Source organism: Plodia interpunctella, chromosome 13 (genome assembly GCF_027563975.2).
Source record: "Plodia interpunctella isolate USDA-ARS_2022_Savannah chromosome 13, ilPloInte3.2, whole genome shotgun sequence".
NCBI lineage: Eukaryota > Metazoa > Arthropoda > Insecta > Lepidoptera > Pyralidae > Plodia > Plodia interpunctella.
The window spans coordinates 2,506,065-2,532,245 of record NC_071306.1 but is presented as its reverse complement, the minus strand read 5'-3'; the positions used below and the strand labels follow the sequence as shown (position 1 = coordinate 2,532,245).

The window sequence follows — 26,181 nt, the reverse complement described above, 5'->3', positions numbered from 1 at the left end:
TACACTAAATACGACTTGTTAATAGAAATGTTTACTTTGCAGATCCAAAGCCCGAGGATGCCGAAGTGCGATGTTACTGCAACACGGCGCAGTGCGTGGGGACAGGGTACATGTGTCTGTCCACGCCGGGCGGCGGCTGCTATAGCGAGGTTCCTGCGCCGCGCCGGCCTCACCACGCTCGCCACGGCTGCCTGCATCATCTAGCTGACACGTGAGTACACATAGACATCACAATCAGAGAAAACTATATCGTCGCAGAGACAAATAAAACTAAAAACGACGAGCTAACGTACCCTAATGAGATAGAAGATTGCCATGCCACACAACTTCCATGCCCAATGAAAAAGATATGACGAAGTCTAGTTTTCTCTATATATGTTTCGTATCTATTATATCTTTACTTTTGGTATTTCTCTTTCTTGACTGTGCGCCCAGTATTACAAGACCCAATCTGCAACTTTCTATGAGTTAAACCGAGAAATTGTGTCGTCTATCTCATTTGAGCACTAGACGGTCGTCTTTAGTTTTCATCTTTGTTCACGACAGTATCTTCATCATCTTATTCATATTCTCCGACTCCACTGTTGAGATTTTACTAAACAAGATAATGTGAATATCAAAAATGGTTATCAGTGTAATCATTTTTTATATTCACATTTATATCTGATGCGTCAAACATAAAGATTTCATCTTAATTAGAATCATTTCCTGTTGCTACTGTGTACTGGATTGTACGGCTGATTTGCTAAAGATCGTTCCACCTTAATGATAATCTCGAACGAATGATCTGAATTGGATCGCCCGAATAAAATTCTTCAGTTACGACCCTTTTCGAAGATCGTATCTCATAAACTACATCGACAGTAATTAGCTACTTCGACTGTGGATTATTGCGTGTAATGTCACAAATTCAGACATTAGGAACATAAAATGTTACCTTATTTTATAACTGCTAAGCCGTCATAAATTCCATCTTGTTCGTACAAGACATCGTTAACATTAAATACTACTTATTCAAATTTAAACAAATTTAATAGCGGATTTCTTCTAATCCTTATTACTGCGTTTCGAACGACAGTTTTTATTGGATTGTAATTATGATTTGCTTTCCATGTCAGGTTGGTATCGTCTGTTTTCTAGTTAACTTTCGTCGTGGAATTAATTATCTATTCTTTTGTTCGTCTCGCCGGAGCTGCGTTGTCATCCATCAATTCTGCTTATCATGTACGGGTCTGCGCCACGTCCACCTTATGTACCTACTATATCTATTGCATTTAGAGTGTCTTCAATCAATCTTGCTACATTCTTAAACAAATCACCATGTATTTGGCCAACATCAGATTAGGATTTTCCTTATTTATGTTTGTTTATCTTATAATATTTCAATAGAGCATTAAGTAATCTATTTTTTTGTTGGTGTGTTCTCTCGTTATTAATTATTCGGCTGACGGCGAGCGGCTGTGCAGTCGGCAGTTTTTATGCTCTGAAATTACCCGTTCGGTTGATTATCTTATTCGGATCGGCCCGGACTCGAGAACCGGTCCCTGCGCATGCCAGCTTTTATTTGCTTTAAAGAACTTTTGCTCCTTTTTGGCAATCTCCCCGTCCATTATCTGGGCTAACGATCGCGATTCTTCGTTAACGTCGAGCTCAAATTGAAATGCAGTTTTATAGGTAATTAATAATGCTCGATGTTGTTTATTGTATGCCGGTGAGTGATGTCGGTTTTGTCCCCGTTTTAGATATCTTGGGGTTGAGGCGCGGGTCAGGATCCTAGATAGCGCAGCTGCGCGGGCGCCGACCCCTACAGCGCCATATTTGAATCTTTTGCGTACTTGCCCTTATATTGATTGTCGATTGATTTGATGATTCATTCGTATATTACGCCTCATTTTATTCATTCTTTGTTATAGTTATCATTAGTACCAATATTGAGCAAATATGGTTCATTCCTATTTTGATAACGTGTCATTTTATTGATTGCATTGACGTTATCAAAGAAATTGGAAGAAAGCGCTGTCATTATTAAAAAGACTGATCAATTTTGTCCATACTTACACTACACACACATATCTATAATATATTCCAAGTTGAAGTACTCACGTCCTATACGTGTTTGTTCTTTCTGGGTTAATTAAACAAGAAAATCAGTTTTTTCAACACCATTTCGTTCATGAATAAATGCATTAAACGAATCAAGTTAATTATCAATTAATTAGAAAATTCTACTTTTATCTTAGGAATGCACATAATTTACTGCCACAATTAAAATAGCGTTGTAATCTCAACGTTTAGTTTTGTAAATCAAATTGTGTCTTATTTTCTCGCGTGGATTAAATTCGTTCGATTTTGTTCGATTATTTTTAAAATATGGTGGAAAATTTTCGACACGTGACATTATTTAACTTTAATTATTACTCTATCTCTTTCCATCAAAAGTTTGGCTGGAAGAAATTGCATTGATTGAATACCTTTTTAAACCTTATAATTCCTTTACACTTCTACATATGTATATGGGGCTATATATAAGTATCACGATTCCTTTTTAGTTAGTTACTTTTAATTAAATTAATACCAAAAAGGTTCGATGTCGTTGCGTGCGTTTATTATCTTTACAAGTTTTTGTGCACATCCATGTTAAAGTCTCATAGAGGATGTTTAAATTATTTTATTTCTGCCGTGTGCCACTCGTTATCTCAGAAACAACATGCTTTTAATGAGCTCTTTATCCAGAGAAATTTATTAAATGATATTTCAGTTTAATTAAATGTAGGTAATTACTTGATTCCGAGCATGTATGTGTACAACCACTGTTTGAAAGATGTTATTAATTCCATTCCTGGATAGTACAATCGGTTTTTGTCGAGTATATCAAGGATGCTATCAATTTTATGCAGAGTGAAATCAAAAATTCCTACCCTTATATTTTATGTAGGTCATAATTTTTGCTGTCTGAATTATACGTAATTTATGTTATTTACTTATTTATGGAGCGACATATACCTATCTGAATTATTATTCCGAATCACGGGAGAATTCGGTACAGACATCAACCTACCCAAATTCATTGCAAACTCGCCGCTATTACCGCGCCATGGAGGTTCATGCAGGGTAACTTGATGTGCTGTTGACTGTACATAGTATAAAACAAAGTTAGTCTCTTCCCGCTGTATGTCCCTATGTATGCTTAGAAAATTACGCAACGGATTTTGATGCGAGTTTTTTTAATACATACCGTGATTCAAGTGTGTTTAAATGTATATAACATGGTTAATATTGCAGCAATGCGAAGCCGGGGCGACCGCTAGATCTTTTATTTAAAAAATTTGACCTCGAATATGATTCATAGAAACTTTTTTAAATAATGTAGTTCCCATACAAATTTCGCCATCATCGTATTATTTTATAGACAGACTCTAATTGGGTAGACCATTTAAATTCTCGAAATGTTCCACATACCTCTTGTCTAAGTCTCGGAGATTCCCATGGGAATAAATGTATTGTTATTCGTATGGATTCCTACATTGATAAGCACATTAGAAACCAATCAACTCGAGAGGAAAGTCATCGAAGCAGTCGTGCGCTAGTGACAAGTAAATTACTCGATGAAAATAAGCCATCAACAAGAAAATATTGAAAGAGTTCTAATAAAACTGTTAACAACTTCATTAATATATATGTATGTTTACCAGTCGCGACAAAAGCACGACCGAGATTTTACTATGAAATTCACGCGGGCGAAGCCGCGGTCAAAATCTAGTAGATTAGAGAATCAAGAATAATAGCAATATTTAGTTAGTCGGTTAATCCTATCAGTGCTTATTAATTCAAATATACATAAAACGTAGCTATTATAATTCAATCGTCTATGGGACACCTCTATAGAGGAGTTCATAGAGGTCATCGACTATAAAAAAAGACAAGATTAATTTTCATGTTAATTTCGCTATTTCGTGGGAACGTTTGTGTTGGAGCGAGAGAGATTGATTTGTATTCTCTGTGTGGACTGTGTTAACAGTGTCTAATGCATTTTAACATAATGTGTTTGGTTTAGGTTTATTTTGTGTAACTATGTCCAGCTTCAGTCCGCTTTCGTGGGAATTTAGAAAAATCCACTCGATTTGTCATCAAAAATAAGTCTTTTTTATTACTTTTGTTGCCGCCATCGCCAAATTCTAATACGTTTTATTTTTTATATTCCCTAGTTGTACATATTCAATAGTTTCAGGCGAGGCTTATCAGCGCAAGCGCAATAAAACGTGAATCTAATTGTAAGAATGATTAATAAGTCGTATTAAACAAATTATGCTACAATATCATACATACATTAATTAATATTAAATTAAAGTCCACCGCTGAATAAAGCGGTACCGCCTACTTCCTTACCACATATTAATTAGAATAAAATTAATTGTATTTTAATTATACTTTGCTCTTTGTTACCCTAAGAACCAGTAGTCCATCGTATTGAGGGTACACGACCCGGAACTGCAAATCTATCTTACAATTAATCAAAATACAATGTCGAGGACAAAAGCAACGCGAATGAGAACCTTTATATTATAGTTAATTTTGTGGTTACTCCGTTTTTTCATACCTCAATAATTTTATTTTTCTACTTTGTAGCAACGATCGACCGTTGCCATTACTGTCATTAGACGTTGTGGCACTGAGTGTCTGAGTGAGTAGGTATTATTTTATTAGTACTAGCGGCCCGTCCCGGCTTCGCTCGAGTAAAACTTAGACCTTCTACACTTAGACCTTCCTCAGAAATCAGTCTCTATAAAAAAAACTCGCATCAAAATCCGTTGTGTAGTTTTAAAGATCTACGCATACATAGGGACAGACAATACAGCTCGAAGCGACTTTGTTTACTACGTATATATTGATACTTCTTCTTCATAGTCGTATTCCTCATTACTGAGGTTCGTGGTCATTACATGGAATGTACACACGTGACAACTTTCTTGGCATTATGAATGGAGTGGTTTGCCATTGCCTTCTCCATTTCACACACAAGTTAATAATCAACAAGTGTGCAGGTTTCCTCACGATGTTTTTCTTTCACCGGAAGCAATACCGCGCGTGGTGGTCGATGAAAACTATTATGCATGAGTCAGATTGGTATACAAACTCACATGGCACGAGTAGGATTCGAACCTGGGACCTTTAGATCCACAGGCGGGGATCTTAACCATTACACCACCACCGCTTCACCATATATTGATACACTGCCGAGCAAAAATAAAGGACACGAGTAGTGTAGTCGCATTCTGGCGAAACCTTGATGATTTCAGTACTTTTGATTGCACGTAATAGCTGCAATGATACGGCGTGTGGTGCAAGTTGATGACTAGTAGCGATGTACAGTTTAATAAGTAGTTGTGATGGAATGTCGCACAGGCCTGACGTTACTGCTTTTGCTATGATGCTAATATGCGAGTTAACGGGCAATGTGCGATGCAAATAACTAAACGATATAATTTATATGTGGATAGCTCGGCTGCGTGGTTTTACAAAGTCACGTCTAACTAAATAACAACATTTTTACTACCAATAATAACATTTTTAGGTAAGTTTTTTTGTAGCATATTCTAGTTTTAGTTTTTGTTTTACTTATTGTTATATATCGTCATACTAATTAGTAATTATACATTGAGATTCTTTTTTCTTTCCTATTCTCTTGTGAAATAAAATACTAAATTCTATTGGTATTCGAAAAAATAAGTTAATAAAGTTACGGAAATATAATTATGGATTTTTTTTTGTATGTGTTTTAATTTTTGATCTGAACAGTTTTTGAGTTACAGAAATATACGTAATTAAAAACCGACTATACCTTTTCTTATAACCGAATTTACTTGTCGTACGAACGTCATAAAACGAACGTAATATCAATAAACAATAATGTTACTCTTGTGGCTTGGACCGCAGTGCACAGAAGTACATTGCTGGTTTTAGCTACAATTTATAAATTACTCCTTTTTTTGCTCCTTGTGTGATCTTCGAGGTGGCTGTTTTTGTGCTAATACCAATGGGAAAATTGATGTGTTGAAATTAAATCACGTACAAAAAAGTTAATTTGTACAGGTTATAATATCAGCGATTTCGCCTTTATTACCACCGAATAAAAGCCATACAGGGTTACTGACATGCAGCTGATTGTACCTACTAAAATCACCTGGAACCTCAATTGGTTTGATAATTTGTTGCGTTTAAAAATTTACACTGCGGTTCAAGAATATTTTGCGATACTTTAAAATAATTTACGGTGTTTGTTTTATGTGAAATGCATAAAATATTATTTATAGGGCTTTGTCTGTAGCATTTCGAATCTGTTTCGCTGTCTGTTTTGAGTTGAAACTCTGTCTTTAATCAATAAATAAAAAAAAGTTACATGTTATTCTTAATTCGTATTATAAACAAAACTTTTCCAGTTAAGATATAAATGAAACAACCCTCTTTCCGTTGTTTAATTTTTATCCCAACTGTTGTCAATTTCAAGATATGACCCTAAGTTACGTTGTAAAATAAAGAAACATTAAAAATAATTATTAAAATCACAAAAAAACTTTACTTTTCATAAATAGATGACCATCTTTCATAAATATTGCGAAGCAGCTGGACAGTAGTTCTTTAAGAGCTATTTATTACTCTGATAGTAGCATCCATTTGAATCGCCAACAGCTGAAAAGAGGGAGATTCACTTTACTATTTGGTACCAGGGTAAAATGTAATAGACACAAAATTAATATGAAAATCTTATTTGTTATTTTATACCTACTCATATGGAGCCCGGGTTAAATAATAACTACACTAGATGTTGCCCGGGGCTTCGCTCCCATGGGAATTTTGAGATAAAATATAGCCTATAGCAATCTTATTTTATATTAGATAATGTACCTTTCAAATGGTGAAAAAGTTTTTGAAAACGGTTCGGTAGTTTCGGACATCACCCGCCTCAAAATTACAAACTCACAATCTCACAAACGCTTACCTCTTTGTAATATTAGTATGGATAGATTGATTTATGGAAATAAATAAATTCTCATAATTTACCACATTATTATAGTGTTATCTTTACTAGTATTAAATGTAAAAATGTATGTACGTTTGTATGTAGTAAAATATTTTTCTCAATTGTCAATTCCAGGCCACAAGAAGCCCGGGCGCACTGTCAGAACACCCCCGGTGGCAGTCCGGCCCTGGCGCCCTCGCTGCTTCTCTGCTGCTTCCAGGACCTGTGCAACCACGAGGACAGCCCGCAGGCCAGGGCGCGCCTCAACGTCACCAGCTCTGAATTTGGTGAGTAAGGAACCCGGGCCCTTGAACACAGTCCAGCCCTTGTTCTTCATGTCAGTAGTTCGTGTTTTATAATGAAATCGTAACCAATATTATAAATGCGAAAGTTTGTTTGTTACCTCTTCACTTCTCTCTATCTACTCAACCAGTCTTCTTGAAATTTTGCATACATGTAATTTGAAGTATGAAGAAGGTCATAGGATACCTGCGGAGATCCACGCTGGCGTGAATTCGACGTTTTGACAAGATATTTTACTGTCGTCAGAGAGAAACCGTACACTATTGAGGACTTCCCTTCCTTCGTTCTTTACTACTGTAGTGCATAGGTTAAATGGCCTAAGTTTTAAAGTATCTAATAAGTTACATGTAACATAAACAGAAAGTGTGAAAAATGTGTTGGATAGGGCATACACCAATATGCCTAGTATTACTAGATAAATCTGCCTGAAGTTAATTACCAAATTAACTTCAGGCAGATTTATCTAGTAATAAGTTTATCTGTCAGATTAAATACGATATTTTGTCAGAAAGTAGTGAAATAGGCCTGTTGAAAATACACCGTATATCTGGGATTAGCTTATAAAGTAGTCCGTAGAAGCTAGCTAGCAGTAACAATGTATCATTACAAAGGCAATGTTAATTACCCTGCCATTGCCGCGACAGGTAAGTATAGTCCTATACTCGTCTATGATTACACGGTTATACAGCGGCTATAATGCGCTTATGCGACACATAGCGAACATTGTATTATACCACTACCATTAAAATCTAAATGTTGAGTGAAGTTTTTTTTTTATGACTACTTTCGTTCGACTACAAGAAGAGGGCCATATCCTACTTTGTTGTCCATGTATGTTTGTTTGTCAATCACAAAATTTTAATCTCTAAAAGAATTTCGCCAAATGTACAGGTACAATCAATATTATATTAGGTAATATAAACTAATTCCAATTCCATTATAAGTAAAAAATTAGTTATGCATTATTGCGGCTTTTATTTCGAAACTTAAAATAATTTGCTGAAAATTGCGACACATACGGCATATGGCTTTAACATTGAAGTATGAAATATTTTATCACCACTAAAATATTCATTTATTTAAACTTGTAACCTTTAAAATATGAACATCCCAAATCGTTAGATAAACATTTATTGCTACTATCGGTCCAATTAGCGACCGATATGGAGTTATAAAAGAGTTATATACTTATATACAACACGCAGTATTCCACAGGCTATAAAACTGGTTGATGGCTGGAATAGATTCATTAAACGTTGTTTATTTTACTACAAAGGCTTAAAGACAGCTTTAGAAAGGCGTTTTATTTATAATGGTACTTTGTGATGATAATGATGTTACATGTTGCTGATATAAACTATAAATTTGACTTGCAGAAGGTTCCAAACAAGCTATTTTTTATGCGGAAACATAACAATTTTTTTTTACGCTTGCAATACCCTGCTAGTTACTTGAATCTAAAGACATTTTAACAATTAGTTGTAAAACAAATAGGCAGCAAAGGTCTGACTGAATTATAGCTAGAAATGAATACAAAACCTTGGATTATAGAAATAAAGCTTCATCGAAAAGTCGCTAGTAGTACTAAAAGTAGGTACTTACTACGGAGATCGTACGCAAAGTACTTACACCATTTTGTTCAAACGTCAAAAAGTCGTATTTTGCGTTTTTCTGCGCAGTTTAAAGTTAACGTCAAAGTTGACTGGTGCAACATATTTCTTTTATCTATGGGTGTAACCCACTCTAAGACAAATTATGATTAACAAAATTAGTTACTGCCATAATTAAGTTGCGAATTCCAGACCTTATACCATAATAATTCAATGCCTGAACATTGTAATGGGAAATATTTTATAATACTCTTTCGTAATAACAACTTGCCCCGCGGCGTTGCTTCAATTTCTGTGGCGATGTGAAACGATGCTCAATTGTTTTAGCGTGTTCCTTTATATAGGTCTTATAGACAAACAAAATTAAACTTTATTACAGCCTGATAAAAGCTAAATTAGCTTTAGAATCGTGCCGCTTTTAATCGCCCTGTATAAATAGCAGGAACCTGTTTCGAAGAGCGTATCTTGCGAGTAATTTATATGTGTATTTAAACAAGATTCTATGCCGAGTCCTTTGTGTTTAGTTCTTTTTCTTACAAACATAAGGTCTAGAATCGCACATCATTAATCTCTCTTCACCACCTGCTGCTCGTATATATATTTTTAATGCAATTCCTAATTTATGTTATGTTTATGTATTTTAATTCCCAATTAATAAAAGTGCATTGACAGTAAAATAAATTGATCCTCTCGTAGTTAATGCGTTCGTAAAAAAACATTTAATTATTTACCGAGGTCTTTCTCTCATCTTTCGCTCTATCCGTTGTCCCTTTTCACCATCATGAATTCAGGCTAAAAGTTATAATCATCCATAACATATAGCAACTAAACTTTTTTAGGTTTTTCACTGTGAGACCACACAAAACTGAACAAGCGTATGGTCAAATAGTTAAAACAATTTAATCGTACAGTCGCATAAACATTACATTACCTTTATATCACTTTTAGCATACATACTTTTTCTCATACATTTTCTCTTTATTCCGGCCAATGTACTTTATAACAATACTAGATGTTGTCAGGGGCTTCGCTCCCGTGGGAATTTTGAGATAAAATATAGTCTATAGCAATTTTGCTAAATCCTTTCTAATGGTCAAAGAATTTTTGAAATCGGTTCGGTAGTTTCGGAGATTACCCGCCTCAGACATATAAACTCATAAACGCATACCTCTTTATAAAACCTAATAGTATAGATTTGGCTCAAATGGTAAATGTAAGAATTTTTTTGTATTTTAACTATTTGACCACACTCATATTCGTGTGCTCAAATAGTGAATACCTTGCAGATTTTAGATATATTCTTCTTATTCGCTATTATTTTCAAACTATAATTCTTGCTCATTCATCATCATTCATTCAAACGTTCCCACCGCTGGGGCACAGGCCTTCCTTATGGATATATGAGGAGTATGGGACATGTCCCAAAAAATCCCGCCAATCCGCAGTGGGCCCACTGCGGATTGGCGGATTTTAACAAGTGCAATAAAACGGTTTATCGTGCTTTCCCAACCACGGAGCAGCTCAAGATTTTGATCACCCATCCAATGACCGATCATTGTGAGAATATCACAATTTTTGCTCACTAAAATTCTATAAATACTGTCGCTTGCACTTTGCCCTTCTATTGCAGTCTGAAATATCCGATACTGTCAAACAAAGACTCCTGTACTCATATATCATTATCAAAAAGAATGCAATTGTGTCATTGTATCCTCGACCAATAAAAGCATTGCACTCGTGCGTTGTCGCGATGCAATTCTGCGAATAATTGCTCCCGTTTTATTGATAAGTAGCTCTTAAACGCGGCTTCGCGCGCGTAAATTTCTGTGAACACGGGACAGACACGATTCTCATACAAAAGTTCACCCCCTATTATAGTAATGTGGGGGTTATTTTTTGAAAAAAACATACTACATAAAACAACGTCGCTTCCCGCTGTCTGTCCCTATGTATGCGCTAGGTATATCTTTAAAACTATACAACAGATTTTGTTGCGGGATTATTTAATAGATACTATGATTCCCGAGGAAGGTTTAGGTGTATCATTTGGTTTAACCCGAGCGAAGCCGGGACGGGCCGTTAGTAACCTATAAGGGCTTGAATACGAATGAAACTATAACCCGGTTCAGGCGACGATGCGGATAGGTATTTATAAACATGATAATATTACGTATTCAGTTAATCTGGCCACTATAAATAAACAAGTACGTTGGACGCACTTTATCACTCAATAAAAAGGAAAACGCATAGTGATGGACCTCCATTTATTGGTATATTCAACAGCGAATCGAGCTACCGAAATTCATTGCAAATTCGTCACTATTAACGCCGCATAGAGATCCATATAGGGTCGGTCGGCTATACAGCCAACCGCACATCAAGTTACCCCGCATGAAGCTCTATACTGTGGTAATGGACGAATTTGCAATGATTTTGAATAGATTGAGGTGCTGTCGACTGTACATAATTACTTAGAATGTGTCCACGACAAATGGAATGTTATTAGTTGTGTATGAGTGAAAACATAAGCTTAGGGAGGGACTCTAAAAGGATGACCAATCCTGATCAATACTGAGAATCATAAATAAATATATCAAAAGGTTGAACAATGACCACTTTTTACCTTATTATTATGATTAAATGCCAACGTTATTTTTTGTTTAGTTGTGCTAAAGGTCATTTCAAATGTGCTTGAACTTTTACTGGTAGTAATCATAGTTATGAAACATGCATATCTTGTATTCATTTATAGCATGCATCTTTTCAAGTTACTTTGACCAAAAATTATTACATTTTTGTAACAAAATTCATCTCGATTTTCAGATGCGAACTCCGTCGCGAGCGAACGTGGCGCTAACTTCAATGGGGAGGTGTGGTTCAAAGCTGCGACTATAGCCGTGCCTGTGTGTGGGGCGCTCATTCTCTTTATTCTCGTGGCCGTTGCTGTACGGCTTTTGAAGGCTGATGCATTGTTACACGCAGATAGGAAGCTAAGGTAAGAAATGTATATCATTCTAACTTCATCGAGGAGGATTGTGGATAATGTTTTTAAGCTCGGCACTATCTCTGCCGATGTGTAATTAGGCGCTCATTCTTTTCATCCTTGTTGCCGTGACGTGATTGTTACTTTAACGGGGAGATAAGGGGGGGAGGGGTAGTTTAGGAGTACTATTTCTACATGGACGTTTGACGTCTTATTGCACGATGACAGCGAAGCTATTTTAGCTTCCTGTTTAACAATTTTTTTACAACAACTTTGTTAACATTGAGAATTGGCGACATCTACCACGCCACATGCACAACGGCGCAGATGTAAAAAGCCGACCGAACGCAACGAATAATAAGCCACACAAGTGATCCAGGACACTACGGACATATGGCACGACGATCGACTCACTATGGACAGCTAACAAGCCTAGACCGCGCAGACAGTGCGTTTTCGATTGGAAGCATAAATACAACCTCCGACATGACACCGTCTGTCGCGTGCGGTTCCCCAGGCGCAACACCTAGCCTGGCGGGAAGATCTTCCCTTTGTGGCGGTCGAGCATAATCACCTAGCTCCCGCTACAAGAATTATTACTATGCCGTTTTTCAATTGCTAAAGCTAATTAACTGCCAATAAATAACTATGGACTATTGATTGTCCATGTCTACGTTTAATGAATACATTAAAAATACAGTCTATACAAAACAGTTATTATCATAGTTCTTTTAATGATGTAATTTTATGCAAATATGTCGGATTGCGGATACTATGTAATTATATTACATGTGCTTGTTGTGCAGCTGCAAAAGCAAATTACTTTTAATTATTTGACGACTCTAGCAAGATTGAGTGGGACACACGGCTAACGCTTTTCTTACCTTCTCCGTAAAGTTTCATAAATTAATAAATGTGTTGTATTTATTTCAGGGGTGGCTACATGTCTCCGCTAGCTCAAAACACATCAGAAGACGTCAAAAAAGTGTGGGTGGGTACCCCTTCAGCTCCTCTACTGGTGGCCCCGGGGGGTTGCCTGGTGGCTGTGGAGAGGGCTCAACTAGTGGACGTACCCCCCTCCCAACAGCTCTGCGATATCCAACGGTAGACTGTGACTGAAGTGAGCGAGAAATCTCTTTGGCGGGGTGCATCTTGGGGTGAACGTTAGAGGGTTAGGTCTTTGAAATTTTCTATTTTTTGGAGATGCACAATAAAGAGGAAAATGGTGAAGTCATCAGACGTGTGTGTGTATGTAGACTTTTAGAAGGACAATATTTTATTTCATTACTTTTAAAAGACCAAACCAAAAACTCGACTGATAAATTACGAAGTTTCTATAATTTGATTGGCATATTTTGTCTTTTCTTACCTTTTAAAATCTAGAATCAACTTTTTGCCATCAGCTAAAATAATGAAATTGAATTTACAATGAAATCCCAGTGCTACTATCAGTTCTAAGTCTCATGAAATTATAAAAATAACCAAAACTGAATCTTCTTCGAAAATTGATCTCAAATTTATTTCCAAACTTCACTCCAGGTGGCGCCACGCGGTATACCAAATCTACCATTCTGTATATTTAATTGTAATCTAGTGTAAGAGCTTGTGTTCCTTATCTTTTGTATGTACACTTTTCATTATATCCTTTTTGTCGTACTTTTACCGAAATTTCAGTTTAGTTACCACAAAATCCCTTTTCAGGGACATGAAACATCTGTCCAATTAAGGGAATGATGCTAAACTTAATCACTTAATTTAAACTGAATACTTTTACATGTCCTTTTTTCTACATTTAAAGTTTCATATCCTAAATACTTACACTTTCAATCACAATTTGTTAGATTTATAATATAATGTGTAGATATGTTAATAAAATTTAAAGCGTGATTTATATGGGTCGCACCTTTGGACTCTCATTTTTATACGCTCACATCAAAGCTACTCAAATGAGGAAATATTTTTTTGTATAGAACGATATGTGATCATCTTGGATCAATAACACGGTGTTTAAGATCGAGAGACAAGTGGCCGAGCCCATTTATTAGACGGCAATTTTACTACTAATATACTGCGTGACCAAAATTTATTGAAAAATCGAATAAGTCATATCTTAACGTTTGAAACATTGCGTCCTTTTTATAATTGTATGTGATGAAATACTAACTTTTACACATTTGATTACTTAATATCAATAGTTCTATGTGAATATTTATCCATGTATCAACTGAATAATCTCCTCATGCATTTCCTTTGTGTATTTTTTTTTTTTGTAAATATAGAATATGTTGTTACCTATTGATAATATTGTGAAATATCGATTTTTAGAAATAAACTCCATTGAGGGCAACACCTAGTCTTTTTATCTGATTACTTTTGTTAATATAACGTTTTTTATTATTATTATTGTCCCCCTAAATGGATTTTATTTACGGTCGATGAATTAGATGACTCTTGTCTTATTAATTTTTATAATAAATGTATCAAAAATGATTTATATGCTCTAATTATTGTATCTTTTGTAAATAAATGTAGGTTAGGTAGTTTTTGAAATGAAATTGGTAAAATACATATGGTCAATAAATCTATTAAACTGATACGTATTTTTGACTGCATGGTCTTGTTGCCTGCCTATTTTCATAATCATATGTATTTTTTAGTCAAAGCTATTGTTGTCAAACAGTAGAAGTTCGGTCCTCTCAAGAAATACATGTCTGTTTAATAAAAAATATACCTGTTATTTATTTAAATCATGAAGTACAATTACCTATATTTTGTAATAATATATTATTCCGATCATCATCCAAAATGGCGAGAGGAATGAAGCTTCCACAAGGTGCCTTACCTTTGAGAGTAGAATATAGAGAAATATAGGTGCGAGAAAATACTCCGTAATATAATGATTATACCTGCGATCTATGTAAATATAATGTATATGTATAATATAAATTAATAAAAGAAACTATTTTATTACAGTAAACTTACGTTTAATTTTTAAACACCTCCCCACGTAAGTCATGAACTTAACAATTGAACAAAAAATAATTTGTTTCGAAATTCTGTATAAAAAAATAATTTGTTTACAGAATTAAACAAATTACTTTTTTATACAGAATTTCGATAAGACATAGATAAAAGAAAAATATAGACTTACACAAAAGATTGAGGTCTGTGCTTAGTACCTGTGTAGGTACTTTTGGATAACAAAATAATATAGTAAATCTGTAAATCCTCATAAATAAATTATAGTGTAGTGAAAATAATCATCTAGCATCCTACTAATATTATATATGCTAAAGTTTGTGAGGATGTGTCTGTGTATGTTCGTCACTTGTTTACAACAAAATCTATTGGACGGATTGTTATAAAATTTGGTAGACGTATAGAATGTAACCTGGAATGACACATATTCCCACGGGAGCGAAACCCCGGGGCTATTGCTACATATAGTAGAAGTAATGCAAAGGTATTAAATAAACTAAGTATTGTTTTTGTTTGACGTTATAGTAACTATGGTGATGAATTATATATATTACTAGCTGTTGCCCACAGCACCATACGCAGTTACGCAAACATAGAATTTGACTTCCGTCTCATTCATTAAATCCAAACAAAATTTCATCAAAAACAGCCGTGAAAAAGTGACGGACACAGAAAATTATTGTATAGGTAAGTCTGTGTATTCACAGTCTAGTAGGTAAGTCTGTGTAGTCTGTGTAGTCTGTGTATTGTATGTGTGTCATCACATTATTGGTACATTGAAAATCTGAATAAAAGAAACATTAATATACTCATGATCCAGATATCCATATCGAGTCGGGCCCCAAAGAGCCTATGTTTGTACCTAATGTTTTATTGCCCCTTTTCAGCCAAGGTCATTAAATGTACGTAGTGCGACTTTGCTATTAACATCTCAAGATCACTCCAAGGTACGAGGCTGACCAATCACAGTGCGATTTTGGGATTTTACACTTCAGGCGATTGGTCATGTGTATTTGTCATTTTTCATCATATTTGTCATTCTGAATGCATTGAAGCTAATTTTAACTTAAAACCATGGATTTAGTAAGTACTTCGTTGTACGGAGTACCTACTAATTCCATGCTTAAAACATAGAGAGCAAATAGGTACGCTGGTATGTGCTAGTACACTTTTGCCATCCATTTACATAAGGAGAGGAAAAACGCTTTTTGATTATTATTATTTTCTTTCTTTCTTCTGTTAGTAACCAATATTTTTTTATATTGTATGATTTCACCATGGACCTGACTTGTCCCTTGACATCTAGTGGCTAAAAGTGACTGATCGATCACACAGAAATCTGAATAACTTTTTCTGTCTCATCTTCAAATGTTCGCTTGTATTGGTGACTGTGACACCGCGAAGCCCCTTAGTCGCCTCATACGATATCCATGGAGAATATGGATCCTAATCCAGGGCATAACACGCCAGATGTGATCAATATAGACGGCATCAATCATGTACATAACCAGCTTCTTTTTAAAAAGTTTTTGTTATTAGAATGTTATAAATGATAAATCATCAGGAGTAAAATTTAATGCCGGCCACACACTATTGCCGAACTCACATCCCTACGCGAATTAACGAACATTTCGTAGTTTGTGTGAAAGATTTTATTTACAGCAAAGAAAAACCAGCCATGTATGCCGAATCCGTCAAAGTTCGTCGAACTATTTGGCGATAATGTATAGCCTGAGTAAACATGTTTCCATTAGAACTTGCCTCAATGTCGAATCGGTTTTATAACAACTTAAGCTAATTACATCTTCATCCGCTATTAATTATATGATATTTTAACCAGATCATATACATAGATATAATATTAATTACGTGTGGTTTGTCCATGGAACGGGAAATATATTTTTCCTGAATGAAAAGGGACGACTGATTTACAAGACGACGAGGTTCTTTATTACAGGTTTTTAATTAACTTTTAATGATTATGTTCGGGTGGAATCTTGTAACTCAATTTAGAAGCAGATATCTTCAACCGATTACGCTGAAGGATGATTCGCAGAGCGTTTCGAACGCTGCGGTCGCGCTGTCATTACAATTTTTCAAATTTTTGTAGTGATGTCAATTTTATGAATGATTAATTTTGGAAATGATTTCTTTCTCAAGAAAATTGACGGATTGTAATGGCCGCGCAGCCGCAGCGGTCGAAACGCTCTGCGAACCATCTGAAATTTTGTACACACGTTCTGTTTGGACGACAATGTTTTATTATGATAAGCATGACCTGATATTACAACAAGGAACGGCTCCTGGCGAGGGAACTCTTCAACGGTTTACTACACGGGCAAGATTTATTTGTCACATATGAATGAAATACGATCTTCCTGACAACAATAAAATAAAACTTAAATATTATTTTATTCACGTCACTTAAAGCCATTTAAAATGGTATTGATCTACAAGGCGAGACTTCGACTTAAGTAATGTATTTGTTTAGATGCTCATGATATTTAATTACTATAACTGGATCGATTCAAAATTAATAATATTTTTATGAGCTTTACCGATAACATCTAAGAGATCTAGTGAAAAGATAAAATTAGTATAAATATATAGAGGTTCAGTAAAAAGACGCATTCGTGCTTATGTGTGTTTCAATTAACTACAGTTGTGGTGATAACTAATATATATATAGTAAGAATTGAAGGAAAAAAAGGTGAATTTGAAATCTGTACCCATATATTAAAATAGAAAAAATATATATGATTTACGTATTTTTATGTATTTTTAAAGATTTTAATATGCCTTTTTACAATATCTTCACAAACTTTAAACTTGTAAACTTTTGTAAATCTCAGCATTAATTAATTAAAGCCGACGATTGCGTCAGAATTATAGTGGTGAAGTTATCAGTGGCGGATTCGGTATACATTGATGGTTTTTCATTGCGGTTTACCGCAATAAAAAACCAGCAATGTATACCGCTTTATTTATAAAAGCTCTTATTTTTATAAAAGCTCTTATTCATACAAACTATGTAATGTTAATGCATTCGCGTCACTCGTCATTCGCTGTCCATATTACGTGATTTTTTTTAACAATGTGTTTTTTTTAAATTGAATTAAGTATCATTCTTTCGTATTTGGTTTGACATTTTTATTTAATTACCAATTTTTTTTTAATATTTACTCACGTACCTATTTAATTTTATATTTGCTACTGATTCATTTTACAGGCATTTTTTAATGAAATTGTCTATGATTAGACTCCAATCTATAATATAATGCATAGTTAATGCAAACGTAATCACTTTAATTATATTTAATTTGTTACAAATATCGGACCATAACAAACCTATCTATCTGGTAACAATTTATCGTATTATCAGACATTTGTAACCAAATCACGTATTTTCTTATAAAACTAGTAAAATCATTCAGATCGTCTCATCGGATATATTTTTTATTTCCAGAATTGTATTAATTTACATCGCATTTGTATATTGTAACTTTAAGTACTGTATCTTTCATGCCAGTTAATGAGGAATATTCCTTATTAGAGAAGATTCAGTTAGCCTATTATTTAAATAATCTTTGACTATCGTTAGCCAGTCTTTCTTTATTTTTAAGTGTGTCAACACTGATGTCAGATTTTATTCAAGTCGCCTAAAGGCACCTGACAAGACTTTTACGTCGACCTATCGAGATTTGGTGGCTAGTAGTCGCATACACACTAGTGAACTTATATTGTCAACTAGTGAGCAGGGTTCCCTAAGATGTTTTCCTTTACCAGAATCAAGAGGTGGTCTATGAAAATTACTATATATGAATCAGATTGGTATACAAATTCATGTGCACGAGCAGGATTCGAACCTGGGACCTTTCCGTCACAGGCGGTCCGCAATTATTTCGTTATATTCATTAATTTGCTAGTTACATCTAAACAGAAAGACAGTTTTTATTATTATTATTTATCATTGATTTTATAAAGGCAATGACAAACGATAATTTGACATTAATTTCATTTATTCTGTTGTGGCGTCCAGACTCATTCTAGAAGGATTTTATTTAGTTTCTGTCCTGTCTGTCTGTCCGTAATCAAATTTTGCAAGGCAAGTTAAATTTCGGCGACTACCGCTTGTCCCGCCGGTCAAAAATTTTACAAGTCGTTTTGGTTTCTATGTTTCAATGCATTGTCATCTAGGATCGACTCCCAACGTTGGAACTCCTCAACCGTTTGCTGCATGCACATCTTTTTTGTCACGCATAGAATGCTTAAGATCTATAGTGACAATAACAGTTGTGTCAAACAACATTTTTTTGTGGTAAACTAATACACAGGTCTTTTTTCAACAGGCAACATGACTAAAACCAAAAAGTCTAACGGCAGTACGAGAAACGAAGGAAGGGTTCTTAACTTCGACCATCTGGTATTCTGGGTTGGCAATGCCAATGCGGTGAGTATTTACTTACACTAATATTATTATACCTACTGTAACTTCATTATAACCAACAGCAGCATTGAACGGTTGTACATCACAGCTGAATCTTCAAAATTGTAAGGTTTTTTGAAGAGAAAAATACTTCTTTAGCGGCGTTGTGCACTTTTTGTTATGGCTAGAAAATGTTAAACTCGCGTCAGGACACGTGCGTGACCCTGATCGAAAATTCGTAAGACGTCAAAAATGCACAACGTTAATATTATTCAAGTTCTCACTTCGGCTGGCACTCCCGGTGTTTGCACTCTGGTTTTTTTTCTTACGCTGATCTCGACGGTCGTCACAACCAAAACGATTTGACAATTCGTTCTTTGTTATCAACTTTTGTCTGAAATTCATATTAATTTTCAGATAGCAAGTTACTTCGTGACGCGACTGGGTTTTAGTCCGTTGGCAGTTCGAGAGGCGACGGCGGAGAGGCAGGTGGTGTCTCATGCGGTCCGGCAAGATCTGGTAGGTCTTTCCATGGGCGTAGCTAGTTAAGGGCAGGGAGGGGCAGTGTATACTATAATGCTAACGAGCTTCATAGCTTGTTACGCTTAAATAAGTGCAAACAAACGTCCATTCACTATGCGTTTATTTCTAGACTGACAGTTACAATAAATCTACCTACATATAATAACTAAATATATCACAATAAGACGTAAGAAATTAATAAGCTTGAAGGTTTGACTTGTAAAATTGTACAATACGGGATGTGATCTCTGATATGTGACGTTCCACGAGAAATGGTATCAGTTGGAGGGCATTCGCTTACCATAAGAAATATTTTGCCCCACCTTTTTTGTAATCATGGCTACGCCGCCATTGGGTTTTTCTTTCAATTATTTTGTGGCAATACCACTAAATAACTCATAATGGCTTCGATCGTCAGTAATAAAGAATATAACCTACGATAATCATGCCAGCTCCATACTGTCGCCCAAGTTGGACAAGCGAATGCGTGAACATTGCGTAGTTAGTATGAGTCCTTTAATTGCCACAATGAAAATCCAGCAATGTATATACCAAATCCGCCAAAGTTTGGCAAACTGTTCGACGACAGTGGAGCCGGCATCAGGGTTTATTGACTGACAATTATCATATTTTATCTATCAGATAACCCTTGTCTTCGAATCGCCCACCACATCAGATAGTGACGTAGCCCAGGATATAGCGGCTCACGGCGACTTTGTTAAGGATGTGGCGTTTGAGGTCAATGATCTAGAGGCGCTGGTGCGGAAGGCGCGGGAGGGGGGCGCTGAGGTCGTCAAGGGAGTGACTGAGGAGGCTGACGAGGGCGGTTCTGTCAGATACGCCGTTTTGAGAACTGTAAGTAAAATGGCAAGGATATTATTAAGATACTCCTATTTAATTCATCTACCTACATATAGTCATGCGAAGTCCACTGCCACTGAACTGACAGATGGACAAAGAATTTTTTATCCCAACTACTGGGGTATTATGTAATATGTGTCCCAACTAATATTATAAATCCGAAATTTATTTGTTACCTCTTCACGCTCTATCTACTCGACTAACTCTTCTTGAAAATGATTTTTGAAGTGTAATCTTCTTTATAGTTTAGTGGCGTTATACATTTTTTGTGATGGATAAAAAATGTTAAACTTGCGTCAGCGATACGTGACCATCGAAAATTCGTAAGACGTCAAAAATGCACAACGTTAATATTCAAGTTTTCACTTCTGCCGGCACTCCCGTCCGAGTGCAACCCGTATTTTCACTAGCGGTCCAACCCGGATTCGCACGGGGAAAGACATAATAAATTATCCACCTTAACCTTCCTCAAGAATCACACTATCTAGATGTTGTAAACACTGCATGAAAATCCGTGCTGTAGTTTTGATGTAAAGGAAATTGCTGGTAACAACTGGATAAGGACCACACAGGACAGAGATGGTTGGTTTGGCGTAGACTGAAGGAGGCCTATGCCCAGCGGTGGGTAAGGAGGGCGGCATGATGATTTTTTTTTAATGGTTGCAGTACGGTGACAACACGCATACCCTCATCGACCGTACCAAATATTCAGGGATATTTCTGCCTGGATTCAAAGCGGTGGATCGAGACGCTATCAATAAATTATTGTAAGTATTCTGTTAAATTGCATAAACGTTATTTAATCCAGTTCGACGTTGCATTCGGGGCTGTGACGCCACTAAGCCTGGAGTTAACTAAAAAAACAAACGTTAAAATTATGAAATTGTCAATTTTTCTTGGAAATGGACCACGCGTGGATATAAATCTTTGATTTGACATTTGAATGTGCAGGCCCCCCACAAACCTGAGGTTCATCGACCACGTGGAAGGAAACATGGCAGACGGTACACTAGAGGAGTCTGTCTCCTGGTATGAGAAGAATCTCAATATGCAGAGGTATGTTCACGTAAAGGCCAGTGAGACTTTATATTTTTCGTGTACACGCGCGTTATATTTCCAAAAAGCGCATGCGTATGCGTAAGCGCATAATTGCGCGCCAACAAATTTTAAAATTCGAGAGCGTCGCAGCCAAGAGCGTTACTTCAAAATGTCTCTGAGAAATATGTGAATTGATATACTTATCCATGGATATAATTTCGAGTAAAAAAAAAGAATCTCTATTGAAATTCGAATATAATATTATATAGGAATTATAATACACAGACTTTTCCCAGATTTTGGTGCGTGGACTACAAACACGATCTGGTACCTTGGAGTAGCATCAACTCCAACTCTGTCATCAACTCCGATGAGACAGTCCTTGTAAGTACCTACTCATCTCATCATCATCATCCTCATCATTGACAGTTTTCTTTATCCCACTGCTGGGGATTGGCCTCTTTTAATGAACGCCATTCTTATTGGTTTTGTGTCTTACGAAACCAATTTCGACCTTTCGGATGACCTACGTTATACTAACATACTTTTCAGATGAGTGAGGTGTGCGTGGTCGATTGACCATTAAAATACATGGCGCACCGGGGCGATGTCGCTAGTGAAAATGTAGTCTTCTTCACCTGCGTCTGCTTCATCACCTGTTTCGGTCGTCAGTAGACTAGTAAATTTTTGACGTCAATATGTGATGTACATCATTCTAAGTTGCATATAAATTTGAATTAGTGTTATTGTATGTAATACTACGACATTGCTAACATTCTTCCAGTTATCAATGAACGAAGCAGCGAAGGGTATAAGGCAGACGAGCAAAGCCAGTGAGTTCGTGAAGGCTCTGGGCACGTCCGGGGTCGAGCATATAGCGCTGTACACTGACGACATCGTTGCTACGGTAATCCATACTATTTTAAATGCGAAAGTCTGTCTGTTCCCATGTTCACGGCTAAATCGCCGGACCGATTTTGATGAAATTTTGTGTGCATGTAGTTAAAGACATGCTACTTTTTTTTTCAAAAATTAACCCCCAAATGACTCAATGACCCCCAAATGGGGTGTGAAATTTTGTATGAAAATCATGTTTGTATGAAAATCGCTATCACGGCTAAACTGCTGGACTGATTTTATTTGGCACAGAGATAGACGAAACGTTCAGGAGTAACAGTGGCAATTTTTTTATGCTTTTAGCTGAGCGAACACATTTACACATTTTTTTGGATCAACAGATGAAAAACCTCAAAGCCCGTGGTGCAGACATCTTGACCTGGCCGTCCACCTACTACGACTTAATCCGAGAAAAGCTTCAGTCTTCTTCGTTGAAGGTCAGCGAGGGGATCGACGAACTGCAAGAGAACCACATCCTGATAGACTTCGATGAGAGAGGATACATGATGCAGGCTTTCACGAAGCATGTGCAGGCCAGGCCTACGGTATTCATCGAGATATTACAGAGGAAGAACCATAGAGTACGTTTTTATTATAATTTTTTGAGCTTAATTTTTTTTTATGTCCTCCGTGGCCTATGCTTTATCTTTTTCCAGTATAACAGGCATAATATAGCATATATATAATTATAATATTTCATTTCTCAGGGTGAGTTGTACCGTCAAATTTGACGTTGATTATAACCAGCGAGCCGCTGACGTTTAGACAAAATGGCGTATTTTGCGTTTTTCTGCGTCAATGTTGACGGTGCAAGCTACCTTTAAACTTTTGTACTTTGAACACATTACTACAAATAAGGACGATGAAGAACAACATGAACTTGACGTTTCAACGACCTTGCAGTCGCGGTGGTGGTAACTCAGAATATAGAAAATATACCGTTAATATACTTATACGAATTTTTGAAGTGAAAACTACTTTAGCGGCATTGTGCAGTTTTTGTGATGGGTAAACGATGTTAAACTCGCGTCAAGACACGTGACCCTGATCAAAAATTCGTAAGATATCACAAATGCACAACGTTAATATTCAAGTTTTCACTTCTGGCGGCACCCCCGGAGTGCAACCCGGTTTGGTTTTATATTTTGTTGCTTTATTATGGTCTTTGGAGTTAAATGGGAAATCAAATTAGTGGAATAAATTATCATGTCGTACATACTTAGTTATTTTATAAGCTACTTAAGTTTCTACGTAGTTTATAAATATGGTATAAACAACACTGTACTATGTTTATAGTATGTATTGTAATATACGCATTTAAGGCTTTGTTTTTGTTATCTTGTTTCAAATTTTACTGCGCAATAAGTAAATATTTAACTTAAATTAACTTGATCGAAATAAACTAAAAAATTCGTATGAAACGCACAGATCAGTGAAATTATTACATTGTGGACAAATTATTACAGTATGGTTTGTCTGGAGTTTTGAACACAGGATCTCTAGATAGGTCACGATTAATAGTATCTGCTACCGGATATTAACCTGTTCTCGTAATTTTCTTTTGAAAAATTCCGAAAGTAAAGAAATTTTTGAAACTAAGTAGTAAATAGGTATTTTCTGACGAAATTTCTCGGGAAAGTATCTGTTTATTCCAAAAAATGTCGAGAAACGCCCATCGCTCTTTACACTACCGCGGTCAACGATTTAAGAAAGTTAGGACTAAAATTTATTTCATAAAAATTATTTATTTTTTGTCAGGGTTTCGGCGCCATGAACTACAAGTGGGTTTTTGAAGCTATAGAGCGCTTGGAGTCTTCAATTGATAAGGAAGAAAAGAAAGAAGAAGAAAAAAAGAAGTTTTGCCGAAACCCGAAGCTTAACTCAATAAAAAGATCTAATTAATATTGACATGGTTCATTTTTAAATTTCTGTAATTGTTAAAGGTAAATGTTATCGAAAAGTGTATGCTAATAATTATAATATACATATAATCGTGTGAAAAATGTGGTTTTATTTTAAAGTGGCGGTTCTCACCGGCTTCTGATATATTTTATAACTAGCTGCGCCCCGGGGCTTCGCTCCCGTGGGAATTTCGGGATAAAAATTACCCTATGTGTTATTCCAGGTTTTATTCTACTCGTGTACCAAATTTCATTACAATCGGTCCAGTAGATTTTGCGTGAAAGAGTGACAAACATACATACGCACATCCACACAAGCTTTCGCATTTATAATATTAAGTAGTAGGATGTATCAGTGCCAAACGGCTTCGCAACCGTGTCGACTTCTGGATTCTGAACACCACAGGATAATAGAGTTAAAACTATAGTATTCGTTCTTTATCAAATATTCTGATGATTTACAGAAACTACGGAAAAATATTTTTCGCACGATACATTTTGTGTCAATGTTGTATCCACAAGTGCTTCGAGGTACTTATCACAATTTTAAAATAAATTGACTTTGGAATATATGCGTAAATATCTTAATGCAAATAGATCGATCTTGGACAACTTGAAGTGCTGTTGACTGTACCGGTCAGATTGAGGCGACTTGACATGATGTGATGATTAAAGTGCGTGCATGCTCTACAGAATTCCTACTCTGTTATTACATGACAACAATCCCATCGAGTTTGGTCTTGCCTAAATAGTCACGATTTTCAAAAAATGCTTGTTGCATCATATTGATCAACAAGCGTGTAACATATTTTATTTTTTTAATACCATGGAAAATTATCGAAGAAACGAGTTGCGCAATATTGTGAAATATGTAAAACATGCGACCTCTCCGGACCGGATCCTAGAGGCTACTAACGTGGGGTGGAGACTGCTTTAACAGTTTAATAGAAACAAAATTTACGGAGACGCGGAAACATAGCTGGGAGAATAGAGATGTTGGAGATTTCATATTTATTATCTGCAATCTAAAAGTTAGGTTGTTTATGTGGTGATGGTTTCGAAAGAAATGATTTTTCAATGACGGTTCGTGATGGGTTCGAAAGAAATTATATATTTTTTTAGCATCTTCGCAATTTTTCCATCCAAGTTGCTAAACTTGGACAAATTGCGTCTAGAACTATTTACAGAACCTCAAAAAAGTTTTAAAAAAATTAGGTATGCTTCTTCAATCATAATAGTAAGGTACTTAACTATAAGAATATTTTTACCATGAAATTTTAATTTAAACTCGCGCGATTGCGTTTTTCTTTCTTACCAAACTTATCGAAAATAAAAAATCTAAATTTAAGCTGTGTTTTCTCCAACTCTCATCTAGAAAACTAAGGCATTTTTGTATTAACACGTTGATATAATGTGGAAAATGTAGTATTTTAGGAAAACCTACAGTTGTCTGTCTATCTGTGCTCAGCATTTGCTAGGTCAGTATTCGATATGACGCCGCCACCCCGCCTGTGTGCCGTACTCGTGTCTTTACCTGTTTTATACATTTGCATATTGTTTATTGATAGCAGAGATACCAGTGGGCCGATTGACAGTATGTGTGGACCAAATCTTTGGTTGTTGCGTGTAGAATATGATCTCAA

At 35.8% G+C, this 26,181-nt stretch overlaps 2 protein-coding genes across 2 annotated transcripts in view; both read left to right on the top strand.

The window, feature by feature from the left end:
- LOC128675010 (BMP and activin membrane-bound inhibitor homolog) overlaps window positions 1–13,996 on the top strand; it is a 58,780-nt gene extending 44,784 nt beyond the window's left edge. The window contains exons 2-5 of the mRNA XM_053754058.2: window positions 43–211; window positions 7,154–7,305; window positions 11,755–11,926; window positions 12,848–13,996. Coding sequence (XP_053610033.1) covers window positions 43–211; window positions 7,154–7,305; window positions 11,755–11,926; window positions 12,848–13,022 — 668 coding nt within the window. The 3' untranslated portion in view covers window positions 13,023–13,996. The remainder of the gene's footprint in view (window positions 1–42; window positions 212–7,153; window positions 7,306–11,754; window positions 11,927–12,847) is intronic.
- Window positions 13,997–17,535: 3,539 nt separating this feature from the next.
- LOC128675006 (4-hydroxyphenylpyruvate dioxygenase-like) lies at window positions 17,536–24,627 on the top strand. The gene is made up of 10 exons (XM_053754054.1): window positions 17,536–17,603; window positions 19,243–19,343; window positions 19,737–19,838; window positions 20,484–20,696; window positions 21,369–21,469; window positions 21,654–21,758; window positions 22,037–22,124; window positions 22,525–22,647; window positions 22,979–23,218; window positions 24,396–24,627. The coding sequence occupies exons 2-10, from the start codon at window positions 19,248–19,250 to the stop codon at window positions 24,537–24,539; spliced, it is 1,212 nt and encodes a 403-aa protein (XP_053610029.1). The 5' UTR covers window positions 17,536–17,603; window positions 19,243–19,247; the 3' UTR covers window positions 24,540–24,627.
- Window positions 24,628–26,181: the final 1,554 nt, after the last annotated feature.

Coding starts and splice junctions, on each gene's coding strand:
- LOC128675006 (XM_053754054.1), top strand. CDS start 19,248: ATGACTAAAACCAAAAAGTCTAACGGCAGTACGAGAAACGAAGGAAGG. Junction 19,839..20,483: donor ATGCGGTCCGGCAAGATCTG/GTAGGTCTTTCC, acceptor TTTATCTATCAG/ATAACCCTTGTCTTCGAATC. Junction 21,759..22,036: donor AAGAATCTCAATATGCAGAG/GTATGTTCACGT, acceptor GACTTTTCCCAG/ATTTTGGTGCGTGGACTACA.